This window comes from Vigna angularis, chromosome 11, assembly GCF_016808095.1.
Source record: "Vigna angularis cultivar LongXiaoDou No.4 chromosome 11, ASM1680809v1, whole genome shotgun sequence".
Classification (NCBI taxonomy): domain Eukaryota; kingdom Viridiplantae; phylum Streptophyta; class Magnoliopsida; order Fabales; family Fabaceae; genus Vigna; species Vigna angularis.
This window is the reverse complement of record NC_068980.1, coordinates 17,560,355-17,577,211: the sequence shown is the minus strand read 5'-3', so window position 1 is coordinate 17,577,211 and position 16,857 is coordinate 17,560,355. Positions and strand designations below refer to the sequence as shown.

Genomic DNA, 16,857 nt, shown 5'->3' with positions numbered 1-16,857 from the left:
GTGCCCTTTCACAGTCAACGAGGAGAGAGAAATTTTTTTTTTTTAAAAAGATTAATAAAATTTGAAACCCTATTTTACTCATCTTCTTCCCCTGCCGCAACTCACTCCCTGCCGCATCTCACTAATACCCTAGATCTACACCCCCTCCTTCCTCCCTCTTTTTCTCTCCGTCCTATCTGGCATCCGCTGCTTTGCTCGCGTTCGTCCGGCGTCCAGGTTAGTAGCTCCGTCCTTCCATCATGTAATATATTTGTTTACTGGTTGGATTAGTGGGTAGTGAATGGGTTCGTGGGTCGTGGCTCGCTAGAGGTGCTCGCTGGAGGTGCATGCCGCAGTTGGAAGTGCGGCAAGGATCAGAGCCGCAGTTGGAAGTGCGGCTCGCTGGAGGTGCACGCCGCATTTGGAAGTGCGGCAAGTATCAGAGCTGTAGTTGGAAGTGCGGTTCGCTGGAGGTGCACGCCGCATTTGGAAGTGCGGCAAGTATCAGAGCCGCAGTTGGAAGTGCGGCTCGGTGGAGGTGCACGCCGCAGTTCGATATGCGGCAAATGTAAAGAACAGGACTTCGATATGCGGCAAAAAATGGCGTTTTTCAGAGTTTTTTGAATTAAATATAGATAATTTTTTAATTAAATATAGATAATATATGTAATCTGCAATTTTGACACTGTTTCTTTGAATTTGAATTGAATCTGTGGTTTGATCTGTTCGTGTTGTTGCCTATTTTTTTTGAATTCTTTATATTTTTTTTTGAAATGTTTTCTTATTGAATTGAATCTGTGGTTTGATCTGTTCTTGTTGTTGCCTATTTTTTTTGAATTCTTTATATTTTTTTTGAAATGTTTTCTTATTGAATTGTTTTTTATTTATGCTATATCTAGAAGATATTAATGTAAAATAATTTTTTTATACAAGTAGATACTAATTTAAAATGGTTACTGACACTATACACAGTAAATACTAATGTAGTAGATACTAATATGTAGTAAATACTAATGTGAACCAGTAGACAGTAATGTAAAATGGGCTTTTTATACTAGTTAAAAAGATTTTTTTTATACTAGGTATCAAAATAATATAGAAATATCAAGTATTTATGTGGTGACTCTCTTATTTTCGTATATTTAATTTTATTTCATTTTTTTAATTTTGTTTTAAATTAAAATAATAATTAAATTGTTTATTGAAATAAATAATAATTATTAATTTGGAATTTTTTGTAATAATTTAATTATTATATATGTAATTTTTTTAGATTTTTATATTATTTTTTATTTGTTTGAATATTTTTTATTACATTATTAATTATTTTTTTGTATATAATATGTTAATAATATAATTGGTTAATAGATATGGTTAAAACTAGAGGTGGATATCATGGTGAGGCTTCATCCTCTCATAGTGAGCCATCAGATGAAAGAAGACGACCTACGGCATCTGCTCGTAAAAGACGAGTAGAAGAATATCGCGTGGACGTTATTCATGAGCATGATAATGAGGAGCAGGAAGAGTTATTACAGCATGGACATAGTCAGGATGATTACGTTGAAGAGGAGGATATTCAGCAGCAGCATGACTGTAATCAACAAGAACATGAAGGTGAAGGTGAAGATGAAGATGAAGACGAAGCTGAAGATGATGGATTCCCAGGAGGTCCACATGACACCTCCTTACTTACTCACTATACCCAGCATGTTGCATTTGCCATATGGCAAGGCCGGGTTAGTCATCAATCTAAATTTTAATTGTTTAATAAATGTTACATTTTTTTTTATATAATTATGTTTGTATTCAGGATCGAAGGGGGATAAAGGTTGTCACCCATGGCAAAAAATTGAAGCATTTTGGAATGTATCATGAGGCCATTGATCCTTATATCTCCATGTCGGGGTTGGGTTGTTTAGTAAACCTCTCATACGAGTATGCCGATCATGGATTGATCGTTGCCCTTTCGGAGAGGTGGCACATAGAGACTAATACTTTCCACCTACCGATAGGTGAGATGACCGTCACATTAGATGACATTATGAATTTGCTCCACCTACCCATCATGGGACAATTTTGTGAGGTTGAGGAGTTAGAGTATGATGAGGCTCGATCTCATATCATGGAGCTGCTTGGTGTGGACCACGATAAAGCTTCAGCTGAGATGAAACAGTCACGTGGTCCAAAAGTTAGGCTCAGCTGGCTACGCGAGGTCTACCAGGAGTGCATCCAGCAGGAGCGTTGGGAGTGTGCTGCTCGGGCGTACTTGTTGCATCTGCTTGGATGCACAATTTTTACGAATAAGAGTGCGACTCTAATTAAGGTATCATATCTCCTTCTCTTGCGAGACTTGAATGCTTGTTCGAGATATGCTTGGGGAGTAGCAGCACTTGCACATACATATGAGCAGCTAGGAGATGCTAGCTTCTATGAGATCAGACAAATAGCTGGATATTCCACTCTTCTACAGGTACATTATCATCTTCTAAGTTTATTTTAATATTGTTTGACAATGAAACCCACGATTGAAGTAATGTTTTTTTGTAGAGTTGGATATATGAGCACTTTCCTACAATGGGAAGGAGGCAAGTGTCTGAGAGGTACACAGAACTTGATCCACGTGCTTCACGATACATACCCCCGAGGGTGGGTTGGAGTTTGACAGAGGGCCAAACATTTCTGGATGCCCTCACTTATGATGTAGTTATCTGGAATCCATACCTTTTGCACAGACGTACATGTCCATTGATTGCCATAATTATGTCCTCGGGATGGATCTGATTAGGCGACATCATTCATCGACATCTACCTGAACGCGTGTTGCGTCAATTTGGTTTTCAACAGAACATACCACGGTCACCTGATAGTGTTCCGATGCCAGACATTCCTACGATTGATCTTAATTGGTTGCGGTATGCAGAGCATACCATTACTAGTGTCATTTTAGCTGGTCAGCCACATGCGTGTGTTGATGGATACATAACGTGGTTTAGGCGGGTGTTGCACCCGTACATCACTCCAAGCAACGACGATGAACGACCTAGTCTTGCACCGCGCATGAGGCGAGACATTCCAGATGAGAGGTTGGTGCCTCCAGTTCGTCGTAGACGGTCGGCTGAGCAAGGATTGTTGGTATGTCTTGAAACTAACTGATTTTGATAATTTTTTTTCATTATCGTTGGTTCTTGTTTACTTTAATAATTTTTTTTGGTTATCTTCATTTTAGGGGGGTATGAGGCGTGTGATCAGGATGTTGCAGGGCATGTTAACCTGTCGAGATGTCACAGAGGGCACTGTAGCTTATCAACGTACTACTGAGACACTAGAGGTAGCTCGTAGGTCTGTTGAGGAGTATGAGTCTAGTACTAGAAGAGGTGGTCGTCATGTGCGTGGACGTGCATCATTTTCTTGAAAGAACACTGTTATATATGATTGTTTTTTAATGGTTATTTATGTACCGGTTATTTAATAGTTTGACTAATTTTAATATATTTAACATCTTCTATGAATCGTGTTTGTTTAATGAAATTATATAACGACAAGTCTACATAACAAAAGTCTTTAGAACTGCAAAAAAAGTCTACATAACAAACTTAATTTCAGTCTTCTGTAAGATCTACATAAGTCGTATTAACTGTCATTAAATTCACAAATGATTGCATCCTGTGTGTATAAAATGTAGACCATGTTCGCGCTTGTGGGTAACAATAGTTTGACGAAATTATGTCCATCATGGGTAAGGGACAATCCTGTTGTAATTGAACCTGAAAAATTAATATTCGTAAGTAAATCATAACATCCAATGAGTAATGCTTCACTTGTGATATGGAGGTTTACCTGTACGAAATGACATCCATTAACAAATCCAATGCTTAACATCCGATGTTGTGTGACATCTGTAGGCGGTGAAGTTCGTAGTGGAAATATGGCAAAACTCTGAACATATGACAAACATACGAAGATGACATTGTATCGATTTGCAATTGCATAACCAATGTCAGGAATGGTCATCCACTTCTTAGCATTAACCTGTAATACATGTAGGTCATTAAGAAATATTTATGAAAAGAATTACAAAATTATAAATATATTACATGTTTATAAGGTAAATAAGCAATACCTGTGATCGATCATGAACAATCAATGATTGTCGTAGTTCTTCCAATCGATCGTAGCTTCCTACTAATTGTGCATATTCATCACGCCACTGAGTTAATTCTTGGTAGAGGTCATGTCAGATAATGGGTCATGCCTCTTCACCTAGGCCCAACATAGCAGCAATACATCGATAACCACAATGACCATCAGCAACAACATCAACAATATCTACAATGAATGGATGACAAATCGGATGAAATTGATTTAACATTGGTATTGTCCTTCGCGTTTCTTCTTTGGCCTTCGATTTCACTTTGGTTTTTCGTGATGAAGACTCTGTCATCGAATGTAAAGTGTCGACGTGCTCAAAATATGATGGGTCACGTTTCGTAGACCTCTCATGTCGTGCATCTTTAGACTTCTGTGCACCCTTTGTTTTCACTTTATGCGTAGGAGCAACCATAGATGTCAACTCTGGGCAAGCAATTTCGATCATCTTCTGCTTTATGTTGACCTTTTCACCGATGTCAACCTTGTTGAATCTTTCTTGTACCAATTGAACTTCACGGTCAATGCTAAACTCTGGAAGCGATTCATTAGAAACAATACCTGAAATGCTTAAACGGGTCCACATAACATGAATTTCACCAAGTGGAATTATTCCAGGTTGATATCGTGCTAATACACAAGCACATGGTAGGCCGTATGTTGAGCTCAAAATGCATCCACAACGACCACTGTCCATACCTATTTTATTGACTCGCTAAATTTCATCAGCAATAAGTCCTAAAGCGTATCGTGAAACACGCCCAACAAGTCTTCTATATATTAAACCTTTGTAAGCATCACTTATTACGTTCAAACTTTTTTCAAAGGACGCCTTGATCTTGTTATGTTGTAGGACTATGACGTTATGCATGGCATCCCAACACGAGCATAGGTCTCCCATACTAGATCCCAATAATCTCTTCAGGTTCCAGTGCGCAGACTCAACCCTGTCACATATCACATTAATACATTACACACAAATGTGAAATACATAAGTACAAAAGCCGATGAAAATAAAAATTACCTGTTTGTTGTAGTGTTGCCTAGATGCATAACTTTGTTCGTCCACGCCTTGACAAAGTATGTCTTGTACGGAATTATCCAAGTGCGGTTGACATAATCAAAAAATAGAGGCCATGCAGAAGAGGCATACTCAAGACGATGAACATAAGCACTAAACATAGATTGGTCGTCACAATCCATGACATTCTGCCACACTTCCATCAACACATCCACTGACTCAACCTTATCCACTAACATCGTGCATTTGGCTCTAACATTTTCGCAATGTGGAATGTACATAACATCTGATAAGTCTCCGGAAAGACATTATTAATTGCATTTATCAAAGCAAGGTCTCTATCAGTGATAATAACGCGTGGACCGCCCTCTGATGTCAATAATAATCCTTTGAACCTTTCCAATGCCCAAGTGAAATTACTTTGGCGTTCACTTGAAAGTAATGCAAAGGCGGTTGTGAATGTCAAACCAGTTGATGTGACTCCCACAATCTCGAGCAACGGAAGTCGATATTTGTTCGTCTTGTACGTCGTATCCATTAAGAAAACAATATTAAAAGAATTGACTAAGTGCACTGAATCGGGATGTGTCTAAAACAAGTCACTTACCACGTCAGAATCGTCCAAACATCTACTTCTCTGGATGTTTTTGTCTCTATCTAACAACATCATCAACTGCTGCATTTCCGTTCTAGACCCTCTCAAAGATCGTTTGTACGTGTACCTCGCATTATATATTTGCTTTATTGTTGTCACGTTATCTTCATTATGTTCTTTCAGAGTCAAAAGAATATTTGACGGCTTTACTTGACTATTAGTCATGTCCACAAGAATTGATTGTTCAGCCGCATTTAACCTACTCGCGAAAGGATGACCGACCAAAGTCTCTGCTAATTCATGTTTGTGATAGCCACACATAACCTTCAACACCCAACCATCTCCTTTAGGTTTACCCCTCAACCTAACGGACACTCACATTTTCTTGTGCCAGTTAAACTAGGTTGAACATCTGCCTTATACTTCCTATACTTCCCGCTTCTTTCACAGCCTAACAAAATAAATGTCTTTCTACCAGCTTCACGAGTTGCTGTGTCAGATCTTATAGTGACGACAACAAATCCAAGATCAAATGCAATCTTTCGAACCCATTGAATTAAATCGGCGCGTGTTGGGAATATTTTATCAGTGGAAAATTGATTTGAATAATCACCCTCACCCACTTCTTTTAAAGAATAAGAAAATTCCGATATAAAATCAGAATTTATTTCAGAATCCAAATATGGATAGTTATCCATCTCATATAATTAAATATGACCTACAATAAATATTAAAATTTAAAAATTTATTCAATTACAAATAAAAAATTCAAAAACACTCTCTAATAAAAAATTCATATAACCTAAATATTATTAAAAATTCATATAACCTAAATACACTCCCTAATCACTAACCATAATCCATGAAAAAAAAATTTAAAATAAATAATCATAACATAAAACAATAAATTTAAATTAAAAATAATAACATAATAACAAAAACATTAAAAAAAATAAAAAAACATGTAAAAAAAAGGAAAAAGGATTGCAGGAATTTAACTAAAAAAAATAAACAAAAAAAACCATGCATAAAAAAAAATTAAAATTACATATCACTAACCGCACTTCAAAGTGCGGCTACAAAATGAAAAACGCACTTCGAAGTGCGGCGGTTACAAAATGAAAAACGCACTTCGAAGTGCGGCGGCTACAAAATGAAAAACGCACTTCGAAGTGCGGCGGCTACAAAATGATAAACGCACTTCGAAGTGCGGCGCGGTTACCAGATTCACTATACCTCACTGTCTTCTTCCTCTCTCGCTCACGCTCACATATATAAATCTCCCAAAACCTAAACACTATGACCACCACCCCACCCCAGCATTGTACTAATATAATTAAAAAAATATTAAATAAAAAATTTGCATCAAACAAACAAGAAAAAATTAAACAAAAGCATGCAAAAAAGAATATAAAAAAACATATATCACAACGCACTTCAAAGTGCGGCACCCTAAATTAAAAACGCACTTCGAAGTGCGGCGGAGTCTTTCCGCACCTCGAAGTGCGGTTGCGTACCTTCGCCGGTGCAGAGTCTTCTTCCTCTTCCTCCTGCTGTATCTCCAAATCTTACAATCTAGTAAACCATAAATTATTTGCTTGCTATTACTTGCTATTACTTGCTACAGTAAAAAAACTACCATGAACAGTGCACGCATAAGGCAACTCAGGGTTTATAAAGAAGGAATATTTTTGTGCTTGTGGTTGGGAGTTAGAAAAATGGTTGGGGGTTAAAAAAAATTTAATTTATTAATTACCATTTTGACTTTTAATTAAATGAAGGGTAAATAGGTAAATTTGGGGGTGCAGGATGAGGTGAGGGAGGTGTAGGAAGATTCACTCTTCAAAGAATCTTCTAACACAGGACCACGACCCAATGAATACCATAACTCCTTTACATTCCTATAACTCATCCCCTTTAGAATAGGCAAAATTACAAAATAGCTCCATTTATCTAGGTCAATTTTAAAAGTTGTGGTTTCACCATAGTTGTATCTGAATGTTCCATTATTCTCAAATTTACCCCCATGGTGAAAGACGACTTCAATGTCTAAGTTGACCATCTAAACTAATATCCAAATTGTTGCCAGACTACATTTACTTTACCCAACTAACATAAAAGTAATGTTTTTACAAACATTATAAAGAACAACAAATTTTGACAGTTAAACACATGCTTAACAGAAATGTCATCTACACTACAAAATACTACTATAGGGAACCATAAACACTCCAATAACAGACCATAAAGCAGTAAAACAACTTTCTACAGGGACCACAAATACAACATAAAGAAATATTTTCACACACCATCATGGGGGACCACAACGACACTAGGACACCACAAACAAACCAAAAGCACACATAATAGATGGACAAAATTACAAAATAGCTCCATCTATCTGGGTCAATTTTAAAAGTTGTGATTTCACCATAATGGTATCTAAATGTCTCATTATTCTCAAATTTACCTCCATGGTGAAAGACGACTTCAATGTCTGAGTTGACCATCTAAACTAATATCCAAATTGTTGTCAGACTACATTTACTTTACCCAACTAACATAAAAGTAATTCTTTTACAAACATTATAAAGAACAACAAATTTTGACAGTTAAACACATGCTTAACAGAAATGTCATCTACACTACAAACAAAATACTACTATAGGGAACCATAAACACACCAATAACATACCATAAAGAAGTAAAACAACTTTCTACAAGGACCACAAATACAACATAAAGAAATATTTTCACACACCATCATGGGGACCACAACAACACTAGGACACAAACAAACCAAAAACACACATAATAGGGGACAAAAAATAAAGAAACCATACAGAAATTAAAAGTTTAGGGGGGGGGGGGGGGGGGGGGAAGGATCACAATGAAAGCAACGACACACACAATAAAAGCTACCATTCACACCTTCGAATGATGTTTTTCGAAACTCTGCAAATGCGCGTCCAACTCCCCTATGTTCAGTCAACGAAATCTTCCTTAACCGTCTCAGTCTCTGTTCACAATGCATGATTCTCTCTTCTCTCGCACAAAATCAAAATGCCCTAACTATGCCCATGCCCTAACTTAGTTTTTCCCCAATTTGAAACACCCAATTTCTCAATATCCACCTCAACCTCCAATTACATAACACGTGATTCCTGATACATCTAAATAATGACACTTGATCACTGTCTGCTGCCAGATCATCAGTGCATTAACTTCAGTTGATTCTATTTAACGGAAGGGACGATGTTGACACAATATTTACCAATTGAGGACCAAGTTGACACTTTTTTTAAACTAGGAACCTTTTTTAGAAATATAAGCAAATCCGGGGACAAAAAAGTCTATTAAGTCTATTGATAATGATACAACTATTGTCAATTATTGGTGTTATTATATCGAAGATCCTATATTTATTATGAATAAAGCTCAATTATATATATATATATATATATATATATATATATATATATATATATATATATATAACCAAATTTATTTTATTAAATTAATTTTGTAAATTTAACTAAACTTAAAATTTACGTATTAATATGATATTATTAATACAATATTAGAGTTATTTAAAAATAATTAATCGAAATTTAAATTTACTATACTACATATTATTAAATCTTTCTTAATTATCACGCTTGATGTGTTAACATGGGATGATAAACAAACTCCATCTTATCAAGTCGATTTCAAGTATTAATTAAATTTAATCTAATTGAGAAGAACAAATTATTATAATTTTAAATATTAAAAAAGGTATAATAATCCTCCATTGTGTAAGTTAAAAGATTTATATACCAACGCCTACTTATATTTTCAAAGTAGATGATAAAGATTAAGGGACTCAAGCACATGAAGCTGTAAACCTCAGACTTTCTACGTTTGAGTTAAGCGTATTGGGTTCTACTCAAACATATATCGAAGTTCTTTTGATTATTAAACAAACCAAAGTTATAATATCTCCGCCTCCAAAAGTAATTTCCACTTCGTTTTATGTTCTTAAAATTATAGAACAACAGTATACACAACATTAAGCTCTTTTTTATTGTTTTCTATGAGAAAAAAAAACACATCTCCAAACCAAGATTCAAATACACATAACATTATGATTCTTAAAAATAAATTTTAAATTTAATTTGATCTTACAAAATCAGCATAACATTATGATTCTTAAAAATAAATTCTAAGTTTAATTCCATCTTACAAAATCAGCCGTGTCTATTCATTAATATACTCTAAATTGATATTATTTCTAGTTAATATAAGACATCCAACTCATTTTTGTGTGTCAAGATATATACATCTTGTACATAGAACTAGACATTAATAAATGATCTAATAATTATCTGATAATAGTCTGATGAAATGATATGTCCAATAAACACAAATCTCTCACTAAAATAGGTTCTAACCCATACTATGATACCATATTAAAAAATAAACTTTAAACACAACTCAAACCCACAAAATCAGTTGGTAAAATAAGATTTACACTCACTTATATACTCTACATTCATCTTTAGTCAACATAGAACTTCCACTACAATTCTAATATCAATATAAAACTATAAAAGTGGTGAATATGCCCTTAGGCTAACAAGAGGGTCCACATATATTTTGATAGATAAGGGGTACTTCAAACTATCCAAGTAAGTACATTTTATTTGGAAAATATCAGATACAAGAACAAACTTCCTCCAGAAGTGAAAAAGTTGATGACATAAGAAAAGCAAAAGATCCACATCCAGAGAAGGGGAAGGAAAACCAAAGGCTCCAAAGAAACAATTGACCCAAAGTGCTTAAAACACCAAAAAAATAAGTGTCAGGGCCTGAAGCCAACACCAGGGCAATGTTTAAAAAGAGGGAGGAAAAAAACTTGAGCTAAGAAACTCAGGTTAGATTCATCCTCCCAAACACCACAATGAGCCAGAGAACTTCCCCATTCGTCTTGGAAAAAGGAGTGTAGTGATACTAAAAAGGAAAGGTCCAGATATTTTTGGTGTTGTTAACTTTAATCACAACACCAAGTTTATTAACTACACAGTGTGTTTGTGCTTCTTTTCTTTCACTGGTCCCTTCTCACGAATAATATCCGTGAACTGGGATGACGCTGCAGAAGATTATTCTTCAAGGTTGTGTTTGAGTCATCATTTGAGTCTATGCTAAGCCGTATCTGCATTCAAAACTAACATCAGTTACAGAACAATTGAAAAAGTTATAACACAATAATGTTGTAACATCAATGGAATCATAACTCAGAAAATACTTGTAATTGTTGGAGATCTAACATAAGTAATGATAAGTATATAAGTAAAAGCAATCCTCACCATAATAAGTGTACCAACACTTTGCATTCAGTCAGTTACTTTCATTTTCTATTTTCTTACTTTACATTACATTATATGTTGTTTCCTTTGCTGAATTGGCAAGTACTTGATATTTGACTTTATGTAATTTTATGGTATAGAATTGTGTTCCCGTCTTTCTCTCATTACATAGGAAGCAAGAGCAAAAGTGCTGGTTCACGGGACAAACCTCATATTTATTTAGCAATGATGCCAACACTGAGGCAACAAGTTGGATGATAAATTTCTGTCCGATGCAAGCCCGTGCACCTGATCCAAAAGGCAAGAATGCTGCATTTTCGTTTGGATCATTTAGTACAAATGAACTGAATCCTCTACTAGAAAGGTCTTCAGCAGAACCTGAGAGTTCAATATCAAAGATTAGCAATAGATGAGCAACAATTTTTTCTCTCTTACCACCTACAGAGAACATATAAACAATTTATTGAATATAAAGGTTTAATATCGTAATGATTATGTTGGGAATCCAAGTTGAACATCTTGTATTAAAGTTTTTGGTTAAAGATAGTGTCAATCTCTTATATTTGGGTTGGACTAATGTCTCATTGGTGTTGTATTATATCTCTGTGGTAATTATCTCTTGAAAGACCCCATCAGACTACACTAGCAATTTTCAATCCCAAATGGACAGATTTTTTCTCTCTTATTGACATTGCCAAATTAGAAGGGTGGAAGAAGAATGGCGACGGTGTGAGATGACAAATGCTCATACCTGATCTATTTGTAACAGTTGAGAGAAATCGGTAAGGATTGAAATGACTTGCATCACTCCCCCAATTGAATTCATCCTTCTGTACCAATTCAACTGGTACAACCAATACAGCTCCAGCAGGAATGGTTACACCAGATGCAAAGCTCAAGTCTGAGATAAGGAGGAGCATTAATGAATACAAATACCAGTAGGAGTACAGATAGAATCCTCAAATATACATTAAGAATAACTAAAAAACAATTATTTCCAAATCATGCACGTACATCATATTTCTATTGCATAAATTACCACAACCTACCGTTTAAACTAGCCCTTTTTGATTAAATTATTGGAACTAGAATATCCAAATCCGTATTTTTACATTGATAGAAATATCTGATAATATCATGTTACAATATGGTGGAGTATCTTAGATTATCACTTAGGAGTTATTTTTTCTTTTACATTATGAGTTGTATATTTATTTAATTATGATATTTAGAATTACACCACCATCTTCATTTGAACGAATTTATAGGCATAACATATCATGCATATAGAAATCAAATCTCCCATAGTTTCTTGATTTACTGTAGCCAGTTTATATAAAATGTACTATGTGGTGTAGTTCATACAGATACTTTTCAGCATCTCTTTTTCTCTCCAACAGAAATCTTGAATGAAAATAACAGTGACTTAACGTGCTTTTGTGGAGATGGGATACTAGCTCCCAACTGATATCACAATGTTAACGTTAAACCAAGCAATGCACAAATAAGTACATGTATGAAGTGCCCACTACTAAGCAAGATAACTTGAAAAGATTATGATTAGTTAGTTTTTGTACACAAAAAACTATGCTTGAGAAGCAACATCTCACCATGTTTCAAAGAACATCTCTGCAGCATTGAACCAGTGGGAAGAAGACGTGCAGATTCATAAATTGTAGCCAATAACAACGGCATCCTGTAAACATCTTCATGCTCATATTTCGATGGGTTTCTTCCTACCATTCTAATCTCTGAATAAACCTGTAAAAGCATGCCAAATAAGCACCAGGTGGGCTTGCAAACATCAAGAACTGCATTCAGTCAAATTAAAAAGCAGAGTTTGATAGTGAAAATCCTGCACTAAACCCACCTTTGAGCATGTAAATGAAATCTATTCAAACAGAAATATAGTTTTTCTTCAAAAGATACTAGAATAACAGTTTGTTACAGTGTTGACAACAATAAAGAAATTTCACCTAAAATGAAAATGAGAAAACGTAACTTTTGCTATGATAAGAGCAGACATATAGCAGAGCTGCTGTATATAGCAGACAGAACCACTGGCAAGGGTTAATAAGAGATACAGAACAAGTGCATTTTCTTAACAAAAAATGTCTATCCTAAAAGATAAAAAAAATCTAAATTAATATGTTAAGGAATAGACTTTAAGCCTAACTCAACTTGTAAGATAAAATTTGTACTTGTTTATATACTGTAAATTCGTTTTTTCTCTAGTTCATATGAATCTTCAACATATCAAAAGAAATTCACTTTAACTAGCCCTCCTTTTATTGAGCAGATTGTAAAACAAAAGTGCATCCCTAGTTTTAATTTTGTAGAGAGATAGATTCATCAAATCTACATCATGATTTAGCAATATTCATTATAGGAATCTTTTAGCATTGGAGAGCAAAATAAAATAAAATTATTCACAGAATTGGATACACCAGAGAGAATGAAACCTTATCCTGTATTTCCCCATGCATGACAAGCCTAGTCAATACATCCGTGATTAGAACAGAGGTAGTTTGACATCCGTGAAATATCATGCGCATTACATTCCCACAAGATTCTTCTTTACCATCTTGATGATCCTTAAGATCTCGAAAGAAATAGTAATCTTGGAACTCATCATCAGAACAGCATTGTGCACCATCTGCTGACTTCATTTCTTTATTGGAACTTTCATTATGTACATCATGCTTAGTATGGCTAGATAGTTTACAGCCTTTTCTGCAATGTTGAAGGATGTCTTGAGTTAAGCATTTCAACTTTGTACATAAGCATTGGTACTTCCAAAATCCACGTCTCCAGAAAGGAGTAACATTATAGGAGGCCCAAAAGCAAGCATCTTTAGCTATGGTCATGAACAGTTCCTCGTACATTGCAGCCTTCGGCGAGGCCAAGAAGCCATCTCCAAAGAATGTGACACCCATTATAGTGAAAGCGATATGTTGAGAAACCAACCTGGAATCAATACCTCCTTTCTTTTTTATGTTTTCTATTTTATCTGTGATAAAGTCTGCAACTTTCACAGGAATCATATCACCATTCTTCAGCAATCTTTCGTTTAACTCTGTTGCCAATAATTCCCTTCTCTTTTGCACCTATGAAAATTTTAAATTATATTCCAAGTTGCTAGAGTCAGAATGAGAACATCATACTAAAAAAATGTCAGGATCTGTAATTTCTGCAGACAACATCTAAAATTATTCACAATGAAAATATCCAAACAAAAGAGTAGTTTGATCAGAACTAAGAAGGTCTCAAAACTGAATGGACCACAGCATTTTAAGATTGAGGAACAGATTACATAATTCAATCTCAACTTCGGTCATAAACACCATAATTCACATGTCACCTTTTCAAATGAAGGGGCAAAGAGGCTTGATTGTCCAAAGGCCAGATGAAACAGTTTTCCCGTGTAAGGCAACTTATCCTCGGCTTTTATAAGCATGTCTTGGATTAAGATTGGATCCCTTACTGACACCAAAAGCTGAGTAGGACCTAACCACAGTTTAACAATAGGTCCATACTTTTTATGGCATTCTGACAACACGTCTGAAAATCAAAAAGGATAAGTACACAATTAGTTTATAAATTTACATCCAGCCATAATACTAATCACTACTCAGAGCAAACAGCACATCACTACAAGTGCAAAACTGCAAAAGAACCTGAGTTTGACATTACTGCACAAAATCCCTTTAATATGCATTCTAGAATAAGACCCCACCGAGTAAAAGAAAGAAAGAAAGAAAGTGATTACTTATGAAAATAACCACAGAATTAACTAATCCATACGGCAGAATATAAAAGAAGAAAAAAGACAACATTCAAAATCCCATATCACAAGACCCCATATTATACTAACAATAACTAGCAAAATCCAGATTAATAGACCAAAACCAAACTCCATTTCACTAAAACCAAAATGACCGGTTCTTTGTGATAATAACCACAAATTCAACTAATCATGGCATCGAAGGTAAAACTCATGTCACATGTCATATATCAAACAAGGTCAATATCACAGTAACACCCATTAACTTGCAAAATCCAAAAAAGTGATTCTTTCTGATGATAACTATAAATTCAAATAATCCAGGGGGGGGATAAAAAAGCAACAACCAGCCAATGATTTCACAGCGAGTCCCAAGTTCCAGTAAAGAAAAGGGTTGTGTCAGATTCAAGACAAATAAGACATTTTGAATGAATTTCCACTTTTACAAAATATTCTTGATTAAGTTAAAGTTGAAAAACAGTTTCTACATAAATGAATAGGAAAAAGCTTATAAATATAAGTTTATGGATCTTTGTCATCTGAAAAGAGAAAAAGAAAAGAAATGATCACCGAGAACCCACCAGTGAAGGTGAAATTTGGCCGGGAAAAGAGCTTGCAGCCTCCAAAAAAAGAGGAAGAGGGAGGCCCAGGAATGGTTCTAGCCCTGCGCCATATCCCAAATAGGCTAAAGAGTCTTCTGAGCAAAAGGGTGGTGACAACAACAAGAGATAGCCATAAAAACGCGTTGAGTTCTCGCGTGGCGAAATCCCTGAGAAGTTCAGAGAAGTGGGGGGAATGAAGAACACCCAACAGAGAGAAGCTGTCGGTGTTGGGGTTGTTCATTTTCTTCTCAACGAAAGAGAAGAGAAAGAGAAGAGAAGAGAAGAGAAGAGAAGAGAAAGAAGAATTGGTTTCAGGAAGTTATGAACTTTGAATGTTGACCATGATGGTGTTCTTTCTTAATACAATCTGAGCTTACCTTAATTCAACTGTACATAATTGAATTTTTTTTCTATTCACAGCTGTATATAATTGAAATTGAGGTTTATGAATTAAAGAATCATAAATTTTAGAAATAAGACTTATAACTTTTGAAATTCTCTTATATTTGTTTTATTGGTAAAAGTGTCTAAAATTCTCAAAAGCCCTAATTAAAAGTGATTTATAATAGTATTTTTTGTATTAAAATATTTTCTTTATCAAACATAAAACATGTTTTTTCTACTTACAATTACATAATGTTCAAAATTAGTTTACATATTATATTTTTAGTGAGACTTAAATCATTTTGTAATCTTAAATATATATATATATATATGCAATATGGATTCTTATAAAATGTATTTATATACTTTATTTTTATTTTTAAATTAAACAACTTTAGCTTATTATTGATATTTTTCGAATTCTAATAATAAACAATTGTGTGGATCAATTATAAGGTTATTGATTTATGTTATAACATGTGACATTAGTGTTATTAAATTTTAAGATTTTAATCTCTCAATTTTGATTTAAAATTAAAATGTATTTATGTCTTAATACAAGTTAATATTTTCAATCCAAGTGTTATTATATTAAAAACGTTATAAATTAATTATGTTACAATTCAAATATCAATATGGAGAATATAACAGTATTTTACCCTTAAAATTTTATAAGAATGAAAACTACATCTTATTAAATTACACAAAAGAAATAATTATATTAATACAGAATTAAAAATTACATAATATAAGAGATTCTGATACATTTGTGCAAAAAAGTGTCACTATATTTAAAAATTAATAACAATAAACATAAAAACAATAGAGTATTTATAACATGGAATTGTTTTTAACACACGGGTGATTTACAGCATGGAATTCTGTTTTTTAAAATATATTAAAAGCAAATATTCAGAAATATAAGGTACTTACATTGAAATGAAGAGTTTTATTATTACATTTAATATATTAGAAATTTAGACATTTTAAAGGAA

At 34.3% G+C, this 16,857-nt stretch overlaps 3 protein-coding genes across 3 annotated transcripts; 1 reads left to right on the top strand and 2 right to left on the bottom strand.

The window, feature by feature from the left end:
* Window positions 1-1,349: 1,349 nt before the first annotated feature.
* LOC128194657 (protein MAIN-LIKE 1-like) lies at window positions 1,350-3,394 on the top strand. Its single transcript, XM_052870214.1, has 5 exons — window positions 1,350-1,718; window positions 1,793-2,452; window positions 2,530-2,716; window positions 2,768-3,114; window positions 3,209-3,394. Exons 1-5 carry the CDS (start codon window positions 1,350-1,352, stop codon window positions 3,392-3,394), a joined length of 1,749 nt encoding a protein of 582 aa, XP_052726174.1.
* Window positions 3,395-3,581: 187 nt separating this feature from the next.
* LOC108332695 (uncharacterized) lies at window positions 3,582-4,825 on the bottom strand. Its single transcript, XM_017568008.2, has 4 exons — window positions 4,235-4,825; window positions 4,103-4,189; window positions 3,820-4,011; window positions 3,582-3,746 (listed from the first exon to the last, which is right to left on the bottom strand). Exons 1-4 carry the CDS (start codon window positions 4,823-4,825, stop codon window positions 3,582-3,584), a joined length of 1,035 nt encoding a protein of 344 aa, XP_017423497.2.
* Window positions 4,826-10,353: 5,528 nt separating this feature from the next.
* On the bottom strand, window positions 10,354-15,823 carry LOC108334311 (cytochrome P450 78A5-like). Its single transcript, XM_052870632.1, has 7 exons — window positions 15,458-15,823; window positions 14,454-14,653; window positions 13,555-14,199; window positions 12,703-12,853; window positions 11,844-11,993; window positions 11,301-11,470; window positions 10,354-10,938 (listed from the first exon to the last, which is right to left on the bottom strand). The coding sequence occupies exons 1-7, from the start codon at window positions 15,717-15,719 to the stop codon at window positions 10,831-10,833; spliced, it is 1,686 nt and encodes a 561-aa protein (XP_052726592.1). The 5' UTR covers window positions 15,720-15,823; the 3' UTR covers window positions 10,354-10,830.
* Between the last annotated feature and the right edge of the window lie 1,034 nt (window positions 15,824-16,857).